Genomic DNA, 18,389 nt, shown 5'->3' with positions numbered 1-18,389 from the left:
CACACAATTCGTAGTTATTATTCGTCACTTCTGTTCATTCTTCTATCCATGTGTATTTGTTCTATGCATAATTATGTAATCATAAAATTCTAATATGTATCTGTTACAGGTTTTAATCACTAAACGTATTAATAGCATATGCCTGCATTATATCCGTGTTGAAGCTTGGAACAGATTAGGGCATTCATATGGTAAAATGTGTTTCTATCTATGAAATTTCCAACTTACACAACAGCTTCTGGCACAAATTAATTTTATAAATAGCGGTTCCAATGTACTTACAAACATAATAGTCATACAGTCTATCTTATACTTACCACAGTTATATAACGGATACTTACACAGACTTTTTACCAACAAAAATTAGACATTTTTCTGAAGGATCCAGCTCTTGCAGTACAAAGTCGTACAGCCGATCTCTCTTGTACTCTTCATCGATATATTCCACATGTTGTGTGACAGTATGGCATGCAGCCAAGTCTAGACTGCATGACACATAGATCGGGTCTGTCATGTACCTTGTGGCAAGACGTCTTACACCAGAAGGCCATGTGGCGCTAAAACAGTCAAGTTCATTAAATGAAGTTGAATGGTTAAATGCTGAATATTTGATTAATATTTTTTGTAATCGAATGACATGGCATTATGCTACACAAGTGCTAGGTTTAGTAAATATTCTAATTTTTATGAGTGCCAATCTCGTGAGGTGACAATTTTACTAAAGCTAAAAATGATGTATCCTATTAAAAATACAGCATCATATTTCAACCAAGTTGATCATGCCACACCCGTTCTGTTTCTCTTCAACGGCAAAGTAGGTAACTATCTGAAGTTTGTTTTTTATTTGGAATTGTCAAGTTTGACTAGCTGTTAGCGCGTGCTTGGCTTCAAATGACAATCTATTCCAACATTATGCTGCAGCAAATGCTCTTAATATTTATGAAAGTAGCTCAATGTGTCTTTGAACAAGTTTTTGGATATCAATGACCTGCAAGTACAATAGGTAGTCGACAGCTTCAACACCACATGAAGAAAACCTTGAGAGATACAGTCTGTGATATTTGCAAAAAACAGCATTTCTAAAAAACTTGTTTTCTTTAATGAAACAACTTCAAAACAGTAGCAGAATTGGTACATGAGTCTGTGTTAAAAACTAAATATGGTCGATAAGCTATCTAACAACTGGCGTTGTTTATCGCACGAAATTCATTGCATGCTATAAATTAAACTATCATTGCTGATATTGGCTGACCATGGTTGATTCGCATGGTATGTTGAGTAAGTTCATTTTTAACTTTTGTTATGTAGATACATGTATATATATATATATATATATACTGTATGAATACATGTATATCTATATATATATATATATTTCTCAAAGTCCGTCTGTCTGCATTCTGGCTATAGCTATTAAAATCTTGACATTAACATATACCCCATGCGCAATTATTTTAGCATTGCGCCCACGCGTTACGATGCCTCTGTTGAAAACTATTTTGGAACGTAAATTTACGCAACATGATGCTTCGTTTTTTTTTTCGTTAGGGCTAATTTATTCGGCACCACGATATCGATAACAATTTATCTTGAACTTAAAATTTGGCGATTTGTGTACTGATTATATACAGAGAAACCTCGGTTCTCGAACGACTCGGTTCTCGGCCAACTCGGTTTTCGACCAAAGATTTTGAGATTTGTTCGTTTCAGATCTCAAACATAAATTCGGTTATCGACCAAACCAAAGCATGTGCGTCGGAATTGGAACCATTCTGGAAACAGCTCCAGAAACATTCGTTAACAAACGGAGAAGCAATTTACGCTTCATAAATTCTTTACAAAATGAAAGGAACCATCTGGGACAACATCTCCTCTACCGAAGTAATTTGCTAGGGAGACAACTCCTCCAGTCAACTTACCCTAAGATGTTTTTGATAATATTTGATATATGTTTTCTATAATGTTTTGGATGTTTTAAGAGCAAAACATACGAAATGTTTACTTCTGTTTTCTTTTTCCATCAACATAAATAAAAAACATTTTATTAAAATTAAACACGATCTATATCTACCCATTTTTATTTATAATATGCAGTATGCAGTACAGTTTATGGTGTAAAATGTCGAAAAAATACTTTACCGAAGTTGATTTCTCGACTTGGAACGGATTAAAATTTACATACATTTATTCTAATGGGAAAAATTGTTTCGGATTTCAAACAACTCGGTTTTAAAACAACCTTCTGGAACAGATTATGTTCGAGAACCGAAGTTCCACTGTACGTTATTAAAAGATATACGTCGCTGAAAGTTATGAAATTTTAAATTTACATTGGTTTGAAAACCTTTACAGTTGTTTTATTTAAATTTTTAATTTAGTTGTCCTGCACAGAACCTTTTCTTCAAGACATGAAGTTTGAAAGTTACAGTTGTTTGACAAAGCTTGAAAACCTTTACAGTTGTTTTTATTTTCTCTCATAATTTATTTCAATTACACAAAACACTTCTCTCATGATATATAGTTTAAATGTTAGAATGGCAAATGTTGTTATGTGTTAAATACAAATCAATTTTCTGTCCAAAGACCTTTTTATTACCCGGGCAACGTCGGGTGGCACAGCTAGTATATATATATACATACTAGCTGAGATATATATATATATATATATATATACAGTCAAACATGGATAACTCGTCCACGGATAGCTCGAACACATGGTTAATTCGAACATTTCCTTTGGTCCGTTCCCACGTAATGATAAATTGCTATAGATAACTCGAACTCAACACTGTTAATTCGAACTGTTTTTTTGCCCAACGGCTACCGAAACGGTTGTTATCGCTTTAGAAAATCACTTTATTCAAAGCCATAGAGGTAAACTTCATCTTTTCGTAATTCATAAGCGTCGTTATTACCACCATCGGCAAAATATTTTTGTCAACGACTTTTCTAAAAGTTTGGTGAAATTTGATTTATATTGCGATACGATGAATAGCACGGGCTAGCCAGGGCACGCGTGATAGGATTTTCGCCACGCACATACAAAACAAAAATCGCATGTTGTTTTTGTTTTGTATGTGCGTGGCGAAAATCCTTGAGTGCGTGGCGTAACCCAGCTAGCCCGTGATGAATAGTTTTCCGACGTTGATTCTGTGTTGAATCAACGTCGGAATGTTGAATGTTTAAATCGTCTTAAAAATTCTTGTAATTAAACGTATACGTTGTCTGAGCTACAAAAAAACTATTCATCGTTTGACCTAAACACAGAATACGTGTGTACATTCAATAAGTATCTATTAAAAAAGCGTGAGTGATATAGAATGTACCGTAAAACCTCGTAAAACTTCTAATTGAACTGCCTCGGAGTGTTGCTCTTAACGAATCCCAGGTAAAGTAAGGTAATCTGCATAAACTTCAAGAAAAAACGGCAAAATTGATCGTGGGTAAAACCCCAAAAGAAAAAAAATGTCTTTTCTTTTGAGCATTTCAACAACGACCAAGTTTTGCCAATGTCAATCTGAAAAACGTCCTGGCAATAACATCACCTCAAACAACAAACCAATCTCAAGTGATAGAAAAATCTCTATACTTTTTCATGAAAACGTTTTAAACTTTACATTAGAAGCATTTAATTTGAAACAAGCCATTTGTGCTTTTGATTTATATTATAGTTTGTATATGTACATGTATCTACTAATAAATAAGTAAATATATGGACTTGTGACAGTGCTCTGATAACTTGAACGCTCTGATAATTCGAACACTTTTGCTCGGTCCCTTGAAGTTCGAGTTATCCATGTTTGACTGTATATATATATATATATATATATATATATATATATATATATATATATGAATAGAATGGATAACTGTACTAATATAAACATATATATATATATGTTTATATATATTCTATTCATATATATATATATATATATATATATATATATATGAATAGAATGGATAACTGTACTAATATAAACTCTGGTGTTTTAATGTTCACAAACCCGTGCCCAGTTACAAGTCGGAGGGTTTGGTCAGAGTCCATTGGTGTCAGTCAGCAGGTCATACCGCATATAAGTCACACTATAGTATTTCTCAACACAAGAGAGATATTTTAGCATTGTTACTACTGCAACTATCTCTAAGGAAATGACCAGGCTGTCGTTGGTTTTAATATCAGTCATGCCTTCACTAGAGCCAAACTGAAGCCAACAGTGATGCACTGAAAATGAGATGACAAGCGGAAAAACATCTACCTGGTCATCACTGTCTGTCGATCTGGACGGATATCTAAGAGAATCTTCATTATCTGCGGTTCAAAGCCCATGTCAAGCATTCTATCAGCTTCATCAAGGACAAGGTAGGTTATGCTGAGGACATTTACTACATCAGCCATGATAAGGTCATTTAGTCGACCAGGAGTAGCGATAATTATCTGTACACCCCGCTCTACTGTAGTAACTTGCTCTCTCCTGCTCCCCCCTCCATATACACAGCAGCTGCAATCAGTGGGTAAATAGTTTAGTTCCAACAATAGAATGAGCAGCCAACTCTAACAATAGAGTGTAAGCATTTAGCTCTAACAAAAGAGTACACATAAATGCAAAGCCTGTAATTGAGCAGTGCACAGTTGATGAGCCATCCAGAGTGCTAGACCACGACCACCTGTACAAATTGTCAGGCGAGTGGAAATATAACTCTATAGACAGTTACTTTTTTTAATAATGACAGAAGAAGCTTTGCGGTGAACGCGCTCAATCGTATATTGATTGTTAGTATTATTAATTGTAGTAGCCCCCCTTGTTTTCATGGTCAATCGAGACGAGCGGCCTGGTGAAAAGTGAAAATCATAAGCACTTTGCACTTTAACACTTCATAAAATGTTCCAGGAGAGCAGTGAGCCACGACTACTGCTATGATATGACTACTGCTACTGCTACTACTACTACCACGACTACTGCTATGATATGACTACTGCCACTACTACTGACAACTGCTACTACTACTGCTACTCACAATGCTTGCGGAGGGATTTCTCACATGAGAAAGATTATCACATGTTATGAAAGTTATGTATTTTAGTATGGTTTTATTTGTTTTTTTTTAATATTTCGATGAATATTTTTTACCCCATGAAGTACTAAAGCCGCAAAAGTTGAATTGTTAAGTAGCAAGAGATTACTGTATAATAAATAGCCAGTTTTCTTTCAGAAGCCTTTTATCAGAAAATCACATAAAATATCAAAGGAGACAGCCAAATACTACATGTAACTACTACAAGTAACTACTATGAAGTACTACATGTAACTACTACCAAGTACTACATGTAACTACTACCAAGTACTACATGTAACTACTAACAACTACTACATGTAACTACTAACAACTACTACATGTAACTACTACCAAGTACTACATGTAACTACTACCAAGTACTACATGTAACTACTACCAAGTACTACATGTAACTACTAACAAGTACTACACGTAACTAATAACAAGCCCCTTTGAACAGTTTCATAAATACTACTGAAATCCCTAGAGCAAGACATCCTAGATAAAATAGCAGAGGAAACCATACTCAACTCGGTACACTTCCTTGAGCTTACTTACCACTTTTAGCTATTCGAGTTTGATTCAATTATGTTATCAACTTATTCAATTTGGCAAATAAGTCATAGGTTACCAGTTTTTGCGCAAACCAGTCAGAAAAGCTCTTGACTAACCTTTTAATACCTTTGTAGTTGTACTTCTGAACTTCTTCGTGTATCTGTTGAGCAAGCTCTCTGGTAGGGGAAAGAATAAGGACATTTGCTCCTCCACGCTCCTCAAGTGACCTTTAAGAAAACTCCATAAATTATTATTTTAAAAATATTTATTTCACTCCCCATGTAACGAAATGCTGTTTAGTTCAAATATTCAAAGTACAGTATTTTCAACATTTGTAAACCAGAGAGCTCTCAAACATCAGAATTACATGGCAATAGTGTAGTTGCTAAGATAATCAGTCTGGCAAACCAGCTGCTAAAATCTTTTAAAAAAAAACAAAGCAGTATATGATAATTGAGACTAAAACAAGGGGTTGCTTGCTCAAGGTAAAGAAAGCAGACAAATCCAAATGAGAGAGACAACACATATCAGTGGAGATTTCTTTCATAAATGTTAAAACATCAATAATTGTTTGGATAATAAAATATTAAAAACGCAAAAAAGAGAAGATAATAATAGATTAAATTAGATTAGATATCACAAAGTGACAAAAACTAATTTACAAATCTAGTAGTAAGGCTTTTGGTTTAATACCTGGGTTTGATGATTGGGCATTTTGAGCTCAAACGTCTATAGTGGCTAAGAAATCCTTTAGCTATATGCATACACAGTTAAAACATAAAATATAGTTTAGCACTTTACATTCCACAATTGGGTTTTAGGTAGGAACAAAAAAAAACCTTTTTGCTAACAAACAGAAGAATTTTAACTACATACTCTGATATAAATCCAAATGCTTTCACTTATATATGCTGATTTTAATCAAATCAGCTTCTCATAAATGATCTAATGCAAGTTTAACCAACTTCCATTATATGTTTTGCTACAAATCTAAAATACACCAATTAACAAAAAACTTAATAAATCAAGTTTAATTTTAGATGTTTAAGAAGTTTAGAAGTTTAGTTTTAAATAGATGGTGTGACAAAAAAGTAAATTAATCCCTGCTTAAAAATGCAAACTTATTTTATACTAACTGAATGCCCGACATTAATAAAGGTAATACAATAGGTTTGTGCCCAGAAAATCTATTTTAATTTAACGTATAGCGTTAATATATAATACAATAATTTAATTTAACATATATAATATTTACCATTCTAACTTTTCAACTTCACATCATGAGAAAAGAGTTTTGTGCAGTTCAAATAAATTTATAAAAAAGTAAACAACTATAAACATGTCTAAATGTAAACTAGCAAGTAATGGCTAGATAAAGTCTGTTCTACTACAATGATTACAATAAAAAAGACTTAATACTTGTACATTTAATAAACTGAGAAAACAAAATGAAAAACATGAATATGTTGAATTAATAATAACAATGCGTACATAGAAGTGCGTGTATAAAAAAGATTTCTGTCGCAGCTGAAGCTGTTCATCAAATTTTTGAATACAACTGCGCTGGTTGCGAACGTAATAATGAGATACCAGGATTAAATACATGACTGAAGCAGTGAAGCGCATGAGGGTACCTTGTCTGTCTGAACAGAAAGAATGTAGAGACAATTCTTATTCGAGATAACACGATATACATACATCCTGTGCATGAGAAAAGTTTTTACAGTCTTTAGAAATTGACCTTAGAAAAAGTTACTAGTAGAACCAGAAATTAAAGGCGCGTAAGCTGAAATGGTACATTTGAAAATGACAAATTAAAAAAAGGTAATGAATAAAAAGCTTTGAAAAAGTGTTCGAAAAAAAAACAACGGCAAAAGGTAATATTAATTAATGATGAAAAGTACATAGTTGGCTTGTATTCTGCAATCGCAGCTAGAAGAAAAAGTGGTAATACAACTCTGATATGCCGAACCAATACAATGCGGGGAAAACAATGCCGAGCCAATAAATTTTAATTAAGGATAGATAAGATGTATAATAATGATAAGAACAGGTTAGTGTTGTGGATAGATCGTTGGTCTGCAGATGCAGATGTTCTGAGTTCAAATCCAGTGAAACCACTTCAAATCCAGTTCAAACCACTTCGCGCTTCAAATCCAGTGCGAAGTGGTTTTTCCTTTGCTAGATATAGCTGGACACACAAACACCGAGATTTATATATAGATAAACAAACAGGCAAATACCATGATAAGATGGAAGGAGTGATAGCTCTCATTTATTCATTAAATGACCAAATTTAGAGGCTACTCACAGAGGCTGGTTGTCTATGTGAATGAATGCAGGCAACAGGAAACCCAGAGTCTTGCCTGTGCCCGTCTGAGCTATTCCTATGCAGTCCATGCCCTGAAGGAGCACAGGCCACATCTGCACTTGTATGGGAGATGGTTTGGTGAACTTCTGCTTGTATATTTCTTTCAAGATGAGAGCTAGAAGCCAGATAAGACAACTATAGTTTCTGTGAGACGTTAAGAGCAATTTCAAATTGATTGGTGATTAACAGATCTGAGTAGACTATAGCCATATGAAAAAACCGAGTCTATTGAATTATGTAAGGTTGAACAGAGGTTAGTATTATATTTTAAAACGAATACAATGTGTGAAAAATTAGTTAATTAGTGCATTTCAAGAAAAAACTACTGATTAGTGTGCAGCTATAAGAACTACTAGGAAAAGAGGTGTTTTACATTCGGTATTTGTAATGAAACGTACAATAAGAATTCGGTGTTGTACACTGGAATGTTGTATGCTGCGTAATGAACAACACTCGTAAGAACATCCTATGAAATATCGAATGGCTGCAGACTGAAAAGAGCAGAAAGCAACAACGAGGAGACGGAGAGAACTAGCATATTAAATCCGCTATTAATCAAATACACTTTATCTGGCAATTTCAATTTTCCAAGGATGGAAACAACCTACTGTAGTTGGTGGACACTAGTATAGCTCCCCATCTCTAGTAAAGAAGTTATGAAAAAGACTCGTGTATTTCTGGAAAATTTTTACCTCTTTTTCTTGACCATTCAGTTTTTGAACACGAACAGAACATGACTTCCTATGGATATTTTACTACAGCTAGTTAAAAACCCGTGTCGGGTGATCTAAATCTGAATCTACTAATCAGCGATGTCTCTGAAGTGATGCCTCCCACCATCAACTGCTCGTCAATCTGTTGTCGTAAACATTTCTAAAATTTTCCCACATTTATCAATGTAAGCTACAGGATTTGAGCCCGATGTAACTATAAAATGATGTACTTTCAGGTGCAACAAGTGTCCTTAATGGATATCTTTCAGCAATCACAAAACGTCTGACCATCTAAAATGAAAACAACTTTGGAAAAGTTGAAAATATCACCTGGTGATAAATAGAATGTGGTATTTGGCACAACTGGATTCATGTTTTGAGAATGACAAACTTTGACAGGCACATCCTCGTTTACTGAAAGAGTACTTTTACAGCTGTTATAAGGTTGGCTCAACAACTTTGTGATATGATAAACAATAACACAGACTTACTCTATTTGCAACACAAGATACCGTGAACCCTGTATTAGAACACCATTTATATTTGACCGCCACTATTTGACATTCATGATCTTTACGAACCCATAATAGCAAGTGATCAGAAAAAAAGTGTCCACAAAACCGTACTAATAATGACTCAGTTACACCAATAACAATTGATTCTTTCGTTGTTTCTGTTTGTATCGAAGTCCGTTTTCCTAATCCAAATCTTTACAATTTTTTGTCAAAACTTTGAATACAACACCATAGAAATAATTTGTATCAGGCTACTAGTAGTTCCTTTGTACGGTTTTGATACTTTGATGTATGTGAAGTTTTGCGCATTTATGATGGAATCTGTGTTACTACCTAATTAAGGATAAATTTTTCAGGCTAATTTGATTACACGCGGTTTTTATAAATTCATCCGAGAAGTGTTAATTGTATAACGTAAAAGTTTTGCTTGGCTAAAAAATTATTTGGATGCTAATATCGACCCGCTGTCCAAAAAAGGAGTTGAGGTCAGAAAACCCTGTGAAAAGTATTGAACAGCCAGAAGAATATGAAATGGTTTTAAAGAAAGCAACAATCAGAACACAACTGGCTGAAAAAACAATGCTAATATTCTTGTTTTAAAAATGTTAATTTTTGTTTCTGAATGTATTACAAATAAGGTTTGTTTATGTCACGTGTCCTTGAATACGTATTTGTAGCATTTGATAGATTATTATTATGTAACTCATAAACTTGCAGGCTTATAGCATATTATTTGATAACATCCTTGCAGTTATATAAACTCGGCTTACAATAGATTGACGCTCATAACTCCTCTTCTATTGTACATAAAAAACCAGTTTTGGCTGCAAACTGTAGCAAACATATCAATGAATGCAACCTTTTATACTACTTTGTTAAATAAAGTTATAAAATAGAAATATGCCTTCAAATTAAGAATGAAATAAAAAATTGAAAGTCTAACAAATTGCAACGCAGGCTATAAGATCGTCATAGGTTAATCATAAGTAATAGATATCAACTGGTAGATAAGTGTATCAGCTTCCCCGTGCACATTTATTTGAAGATCTACAACAAGTGGGAGGTAAGTCGGCAAATTTCTTGTATCCAAAATGGTTAATGTCACTTTGTCCCAAGGAGAGTGCTAAATTTAAGCGACTTCACTTCGCCCGTGGAAGAATTAAATTTATCTTTCAAAAATTCTGATGAGGTGTTTGAAAAATACAAGGCCACCCTTTACTTGAACGTCACCTCTAACAGAGGAAGAGTTGGCAAATAGAGCGTCGTGGCGTTCAAATAAAGGTTTTACGATAATTCAAATTAAAGAATGAGAGATCTTACAGGTCTTTTGACATCTATTTTCCGAAAGAACAGATCCTAAAATGTCAATGATGTCTTATGATCAATGATGTCCTCACTGATCTCAATGATGGAAGGTTAAACCAGCCCTTATAAGAGACGTTATTACCTAAGTTAATTATCCAGCAACTGTTTCAATCTGATTTTATATTGCCGATTCAATCTTATTTCTCATTGCGAAGAGTTATCTCATCCTTACTTACGATAATGTTCATATGCATGCTCAAAGGTAAAGCATGGGTTAGGAATGGGCCTTTTATCCTCTCCCTCCTTCATGTCCTCCACTGTCATAATACCGTTATCCTTCCTCACTTTCTGCGCATCACCTGGTGACATAGCCGCCACATCTGGGTGTTCAATGTAGAATTCCTTGATAAGTTTTGGGCAGTCTAAGACATAAAAATGAAGAGGTTAGATATATAATGAGTTGCCTAACCATCTCATACACAAAAAAGGATCACAGGACTCTCAAACAAATGTGTACACAACAGCCAAACAAATGTGTACGCAACACCCAAACAGATGTGTACACAACACCCAAACAGATGTGCACACAACTCCCAAACAGATGTGCACACAACTCATAAACAGATGTGCACACAACTCATAAACAAATGTGTACACAATTCATATACAGATGCGTACACAACATCCAAACAGATGTGTACACAACTCCCAAACAGAGGTGTACACAACTCATAAACAGATGTGTAAACAACTCCCACCACAGTTGAGCGTTTATAACTGTGAGGCCCAGCTTAAAAGTGTTCACAAATCAGTCAAAAATAATCGTAGCAGGCACGAAAAGTATTTTTGGGTTGATCAGTTCCTATGAAATAAGCTGTTACTTTCCGGAAGTGTAAAGCCAGTAATTAATATCAAAGCAAAATTAGCTAATGTAACAAAAATCCAGTGCTCAGTCCTTGATGAGTAACACACACAAGCATGCACACGTAAACACAGATGTGTGAACATACTCGCATGCGAGTATGTGCACACACAAGCACATGTACTCACAAACTGCGCCCATACATGAAACTGATGCAAATGCTCTTGGCTTGCGAATCATTTCGCCCTGAATGAGAAGCTACTAGTATTGTAGCACCCTCATTAAGTAGAAAATAATAGTATGTAGTACAATACGTCAATATATACACTTAGATACAGGAAATGATGTTGAGAGAAGTTAAAATTGGAACGACTCAAGGTCTAGACTGTTGCAGCAGCATCCTACAAATCAATATAGTGGAACCACCAGAGTTCGCGGGTGAAAAATTTCATCAACAGGATGAAAGTTAGAGCCATAGCTAGAAGAGTTGCGACACCTGGTAACTTGTTGGAGTTGAGTCATGGCTACAAACAAGTAGCCAAGCTTGTACGTAACAAACATAGCCAATACATGGCCAACAGATGTGTGACACAATGTGTGAAATGAACGTGTTATTCTAAGTTGGCACCGTACAGACTGCTGAACATCTGACTAGTCAAAAGAGATGACGATTCCCAAATGAACAGAATTCCGATTCTACTTTAAATAATTATTTTCTATTTTATTTGATAATCGCTTTCCAATTATGACAACAGGACACCACACAACTATCTACACACAAATATAGCTATTCTAATATTGGAAAACCTCTCCTGTTATTCATACCTATTAATTAACATTAACGAATAAGTCATCACAAATTATTGATGACTCATAATTATATAATTGATATGCTGACCACGCTTCACTAGTGATAATGGAAAATCCAAGCAGATGTCAGAATTCCTTTATCTGACCCAGTCAATCTACCCTCAAACCACTATTTGAACACCACGACGCTCTATGTTTCAACCCTTGTCCTATTGTGACATTTGATTAGAGGTGGCGTTCAAATAAAGGGTAGCACTGTATTTTTTGACTAGATCGTCTGATTTTTGAGAAGATCAATTGGACATCTTTACAAGAGAAGCAATACTAATGTCGCCTACATTTTAAACTCTCATTCAGGCGAATCAACATGAATACTGTCGACCTGAGCATTTTTTCTATACTGTTTTCCAAATACGTCGAAGTACCAGACCAAGGAACTACTTTGACTGTAAAATATTAGTGTGGTATTTCGTATGTAAGTATTTCGATGGTCTCGCTTTCAGTTTTAAATTAAAAACCAAGAAGATTTGGAGTTTGAAAACATACATAACGATTTTAATTTTTAAAGACATTTTTAGTGTTTTAAAGTCAAACACGCCATAACAATGGCTGCTATTGCGTTCTACAGTGTTCTTGAAGTGTATTCTCATAATTCATCAAAATGCTTTAGTCTTCAGGTCAGTTTGTAAACCACACTATGGACAAATCTGAAAACAATGGATAAGATTTAGACCTTGGTGACTTTGAATCTGAGTATAGTTCTGGCGATTGTAACGAGCGATCTTCTCAGGTACACCATCACTAAACCGATGGCAACCACACCAGCAAAAATGAAAAAAAATTAATTGTGATTGATATAACCGAGTCATTATTAGTACTACTTTGTGAACACTTTTCTACTGATCACTTTCTATAATGGGTTTGTACAAATCAAAAAATGTCAAAGTGGTGGGCAAATAGAGGTGGCATTCAATTAAAGGGTGGCGTTTAAATAGAGGTTTGACAGAATTTGCTATTATCCGATGTTGCAAATCACTGATGTGTTGAGCCAGAGCACATGCCTACGTTACAAATCAGCTAAGCATTGAATCAGTGTGTAGTCAAAGCTTTAGCAGAAGGTATAGCAGTTACCTTTCCATTGGGCCGCGTAATCACTAACATAAGCAGCATTTACAGCATCCCAGTCGATCCTCGGCACATTCAGTGGTTCTAATAAATGAATGCAAAGCAAGAGTTTGATGTGAAGATATAAGTGCTGAACCTGTGAGCTGCTACCATAGAAAAGTTAAATTACACAGAACCCATATGGATCAGATCTCTAATAGTAGATCTTTGATAAGTGTCTAGAAAGGACAAATCATGCCTAGCTTATTATAATACCTTAAACAAGACTCGAACTACAGGTCTTACAAATGCGATGTTTGAGTCTGTCAGGCTGGTTGATGAAAACACATGAGACAAGTTTGGGATTTGATGTTGGCTATAAAATAATAGTGTTACTAATTCTAATTCATATAGTGTTATTAATTCTAATTCATATAGTGTTATTAATTCTAATTCATATAGTGTTATTAATTCTAATTCATATAGTGTTATTAATTCTAAAATGCTATGCACTATTACTCTAAAATATGATCAGTACAGTTTTCAAGTAAAATGTACATTTAAACATTCAATGAACAGGCAGTTTTAGTAGCAATTGTTGTAATAACCATCTACCTTGAGGGGTATCTAAATTTCCTGTAGATGTAAAAACAATTGGCTTCACAGAGTCCGACTGTCCTCCAAATCCTCCGCTACTACCAAATCCTCCTCCGCTACCACCAAATCCTCCTCCGCTACCACCAAATCCTCCTCGGCTACCACCAAATCCTCCTCCGCTACCACCAAATTCTCCTCCGCTACCACCAAATCCTCCTCCGCTACCACCAAAACTTCCTCCGCTACCTCCAAAACCTCCTCCGCTACCTCCAAAACCTCCTCCACTATTACCAAATCCTCCTCCGCCAGACCCTTCTCCACCTCCACTGAATCCTCGCCCTCTACCGCCAAAGCTTCCATTAGAACTAAAAGAGTTACTGGATCCAAAGTCTCCACCAAAGCTTCTTCCATCACCTCGTCCCCTATTTGATCTTCCGCGGCCATGACTTCCTCTATCATCGCTGCAATGGACAGACACCAGAGTTGCTACTTGACCACAGCGACCTGTGAGTTAGAAGGCTAATGAATCAACAACAACTAAATAGAAAATAGACACCAACCCGTGGTTACCTAATGATATCATTTATGAGATTCTTGGCTTTATCTTTGGCTTCATCGCTGCCTCTGATCTTCACTAGTCCCTCTCCGTCCGTGTCCTGTATATGTATGCTAGCGCCTGAGTCCTCCTCCATCTCCCGCTTTCTGCTTCCCCCTCTGCCTAACAAACCATTCAGCTTCATCTGGTATTGTAATTCCAAAGCCGTATATTTTACCATTATCAGCAGTGATGACTTAAAATGCATGGAGCCAGTCAGTGAAGGTTGTACTATATATATACCTTTATAGTATATTCTAGCATTCATTTTTTGGGGATGAAAACTAATCACGCATGCTATCCACTGAAAATTGGACATATAATAATAAGTTATTGAAGTTAATTTTCAAACCTCTGCTTACAAGTAATCAACTTCCAAAACATATGTTATGCAATATCCAGATGAAGGTTAGCTCAACATCATCAATGAATATTCTGTGCAGTCAGAGCAGTCGAGACGCGGAAAAAAGCAATATATATACGAGTTATTGTATATATATACGATATATATATATACATGTATACATATATATATGTATATTGTATATATATTGCAATATATATACGAGTATTGTTTGTAGCCCTTGCTCTAGGATAACTGGGTATTCCCAATATCAAGACAAGCATGTACAGTATTCTCATCTAAGATAAGCCCGTGTTAAGCAAACCTTGGCCTTCTAATTTAAACCGTACTTGGTCTCAAATATACTGAGCCAGAATACTATAAAATAAAACAGGCTGATGTGTTGTTTTAATTTAAGGTGACTTGGAGGCCATATAAAGTCGCTTTTAAATATATTGCAGATAATTATTGATATTTGAATTAAAATTACCAGATTTTGACCTTGTACAAACAACTTGAAAGTTAACACTGTTAACTCTTCTAATAGCATTCATCTAAAGGATTGGCTAAATGACCAGCTTGTCTCAAAATGGCTTGTTTCAAGGAAACTCACCAAACAGCCTTGAACATATAGGTAGTCTAGAAAACTTATCAAATGAATGTCTTGAACAGACATAAAAACAGCAGGACTACTTTTGGTCAAAATTCAGACATATGTGTTGGATACAAAGGAATTAAACTCCACTGGTGATGATGATTCAATGGTGGCCACATATTAAAAATACCATACTTATTTACTAAATGTTTCGGTCTACACTAAAACTTAAAAATCAAAACCCGACCACAATGTATTGATAATATGAAATGTATAATTTCTCAATTGCAAAACAAAATTATTTTAAGCTTAAAATGCGTACGCTTTGTATCACTAAAGACTATCTTTATGAATAGGAATCTGTATCTATACGAAATAATCACATTCGCATCTAAGATGCATTATAGTGAAGTGCAAAAATTTCACTGAAACTTTACAAAAGAAAAAATATATAAAGAGATCACTTGGGTCAAGATTACGTAAAGTTGTTTAATGTTGAATAAAAAAAAAAATTATTGTTAACATATCTTGTTGTATGTTCCCTTGTGGCACCAAATCGTGTATTATGTGATGCTTTTAATTTTGTGGATAACATCCTTCCATCAATTAATTTATTTAAAATGTCGACATCAGCAGCCTTCCATCGATCGATGGAAGACTGCTGATGACCAAGAAAAGAAAAAGGCCAGCACCAATGGGACATGTTGTCACTAATCTCCAAGTATTTTGAGAGATTATTTGTGTACCTGCAGAGAAAAGCATTTCGATTTATACTTTCTAGTTTTTTTGATATTTTTAATGAGGTAAAGGGACCAAACAATACAGTATTCCAAAGTGGGTATACAAATGGTGAAAAAAGCAATTTTCTCGGTCAAAGGCTTAGATCTTCTCAATGATCTCTTTAGCATATATGCGATATTCCATTTGCTTTCTTTGCTATATTATCTATATGCTCATTAAACAACAGTCTAATACCGATTGTAACATTCAGAGAATAATTGGGTGCCCTGCATATGGTAGTTGTAATGTTGTTTCAGGCATTCTGATCTAATAATTTACATAGTTTCACATTTGCTGATGTTGGAACACATTTGCCAATCATCGGCCCATTTTACTAGATTGTGTAAGTCTTGTTGCATAGCAACACTGTCAAGACTTCTGTCTTTGGGCTCTCAAGAGAATGGAGCAACAACGAGTAATTAGCAAAAAACTTCAACCTTGAGTTTTGCACTACATCTAACATGTCATTTATGTAAAAAAGGTACAAAAGCGGCCCCAGCACTAAACCCTGAGAGACTCTTGATGTTACCCTATGTAAAGCTGAAGTGCCACCATTAACACATGAAATGTGATCACCCTCTGAGCCAATTAGAAATCCATTCTACCAGATGTAGACAGATCCCACACCTAGAAAACTCATAGGCCAGTTTTTTATGGGAGATTATATTAAAGGATTTGGCAAAGTCTAATACAACCATATCAGTTTGAATCCTATCATCAAAATTATTAATATACTCCGAGACCATAGACAACAGCTGCAACTCACACATTTTATGAGTCCTAAATCTATACCGACAGCAATTAAGCAGTTGCTCTCTGTCAAGGTACTCGTGAATATCAGGTGGAGAAATGAGCTCAGTGGTCTTTAAAAGGATAGTTGTCAAAGATATTGGTCGGTAATTTGGCGGCAAAGATTTATCACCCTTAACCTGTTCAGTTACAATTTTGGGAACTTTAAAAATTGTTGATTTTCATAGCGTACAATATAAAATAAACAATGTGGTTTCAAATTGTCTTAATAGTATCAAGTATTTAGGAGTTTTCACAACTAGTGATTTTAACTGTAGTGAGCACATCTATAAAAAAAAACACTCAGAAGCGATGCAGGTTATGGACATGCTCAGACGTAATTTTACAACAGCACCACCTGAAATAAAGATGCTGGCATATAAAACTTTTTGTCGACCAAAAGTGGAATTTGCGTCAGAGGTTTGGGACCCCAGCCTGAAATCTCTTATTCAATGATTGAAATGATACATAACAAGGCTGATCGTTTTGTCAATTGTCTGAAAGAGAGGGAGGGTGTTACCCAAGAGAAGGAATTGTTGAGACTTGATTTATTACAGAATCGTAGGAAAATTCAGAGGGTCAAGACCTTTCATGACATAATGCAGTCTGAAAACACCTCTTTCTAAAAACTAAATGATTTTATTGAGCAGTGTTCTAATGATGAGCGTCTGGCATTCGCGCAAAATGTCAGGGTCAGCCAAGAGCTTTATACCAAAAACAACCAGAGATATGCGAATATTTTAGTTGATACGAGTCTGATGGTCTCCACTTCCACCTACGGGTGGTCCAGGGACTTTAACTTGAATTTTGTAAAACTGGTACACTATTAGCCCCGTTCCAGTCACCAGGTACTTCATCTGTTATTATAGAATTGTAGTTAATATAGCTTACAAATGATCACAAGGTATCGTGTTTACCTTAAAATGTGTAGCATCAGGCAAGCTAATGTACTCACCTATAAGCCTCCCAATCATACTTTTAGGAATGGTTAACGTCGTCAAATTATCTTCATCCTGCTCCGTGTAGTCGTTTGATGCGTCCCTATGACTTTTAGTAGTTTGAAAATCTTTTCGGTTTCGAAAGCCTCGACCGCGGCCGCTTCTTGACGAGTCATAGCTATCTTTAGTATAATGGTCTTGTTTTTGAAAGCTATCATGGTTTCCATTTGGAACAAAAGAAGTCTCTGGCACTGCTGATGGCGTATCGTCCCAGTTTTCTTCACTTACTGAAAAACTCATTCCAAACAAAGCAACAGGTCGCCGTTTATCTCAATTACAAAATTGTACAACTAGCCGAAAAATAATTCTGAGCTTTCTGCAGCGTTCCAGGTCGAAGCACCACAGGTTAAAGACTCAGTATAAAAATACCCGATCAGTGTGTTTCGCAAAGTTGCCAAC

General features: G+C 35.3%; 1 protein-coding gene across 1 annotated transcript in view; it reads right to left on the bottom strand.

Annotated features, from left to right (window-relative positions):
• Positions 1-18,388, bottom strand: part of LOC137387979 (uncharacterized) — a 30,343-nt gene extending 11,955 nt beyond the window's left edge. Inside the window, exons 1-9 of the mRNA XM_068074495.1 lie at positions 17,948-18,388; positions 14,461-14,608; positions 13,909-14,351; positions 13,321-13,398; positions 10,754-10,939; positions 7,925-8,099; positions 5,730-5,840; positions 4,260-4,502; positions 342-557 (exon numbers count right to left, since the gene is read on the bottom strand). Of these exons, the coding sequence (XP_067930596.1) occupies positions 342-557; positions 4,260-4,502; positions 5,730-5,840; positions 7,925-8,099; positions 10,754-10,939; positions 13,321-13,398; positions 13,909-14,351; positions 14,461-14,608; positions 17,948-18,230 (1,883 nt within the window). The 5' untranslated portion in view covers positions 18,231-18,388. The remainder of the gene's footprint in view (positions 1-341; positions 558-4,259; positions 4,503-5,729; positions 5,841-7,924; positions 8,100-10,753; positions 10,940-13,320; positions 13,399-13,908; positions 14,352-14,460; positions 14,609-17,947) is intronic.
• Between the last annotated feature and the right edge of the window lies 1 nt (position 18,389).

The sequence above is a fragment of the Watersipora subatra genome, chromosome 2 (genome assembly GCF_963576615.1).
Source record: "Watersipora subatra chromosome 2, tzWatSuba1.1, whole genome shotgun sequence".
Classification (NCBI taxonomy): Eukaryota; Metazoa; Bryozoa; class Gymnolaemata; order Cheilostomatida; family Watersiporidae; genus Watersipora; species Watersipora subatra.
This window is presented reverse-complemented; position numbering and strand designations above follow the sequence as displayed.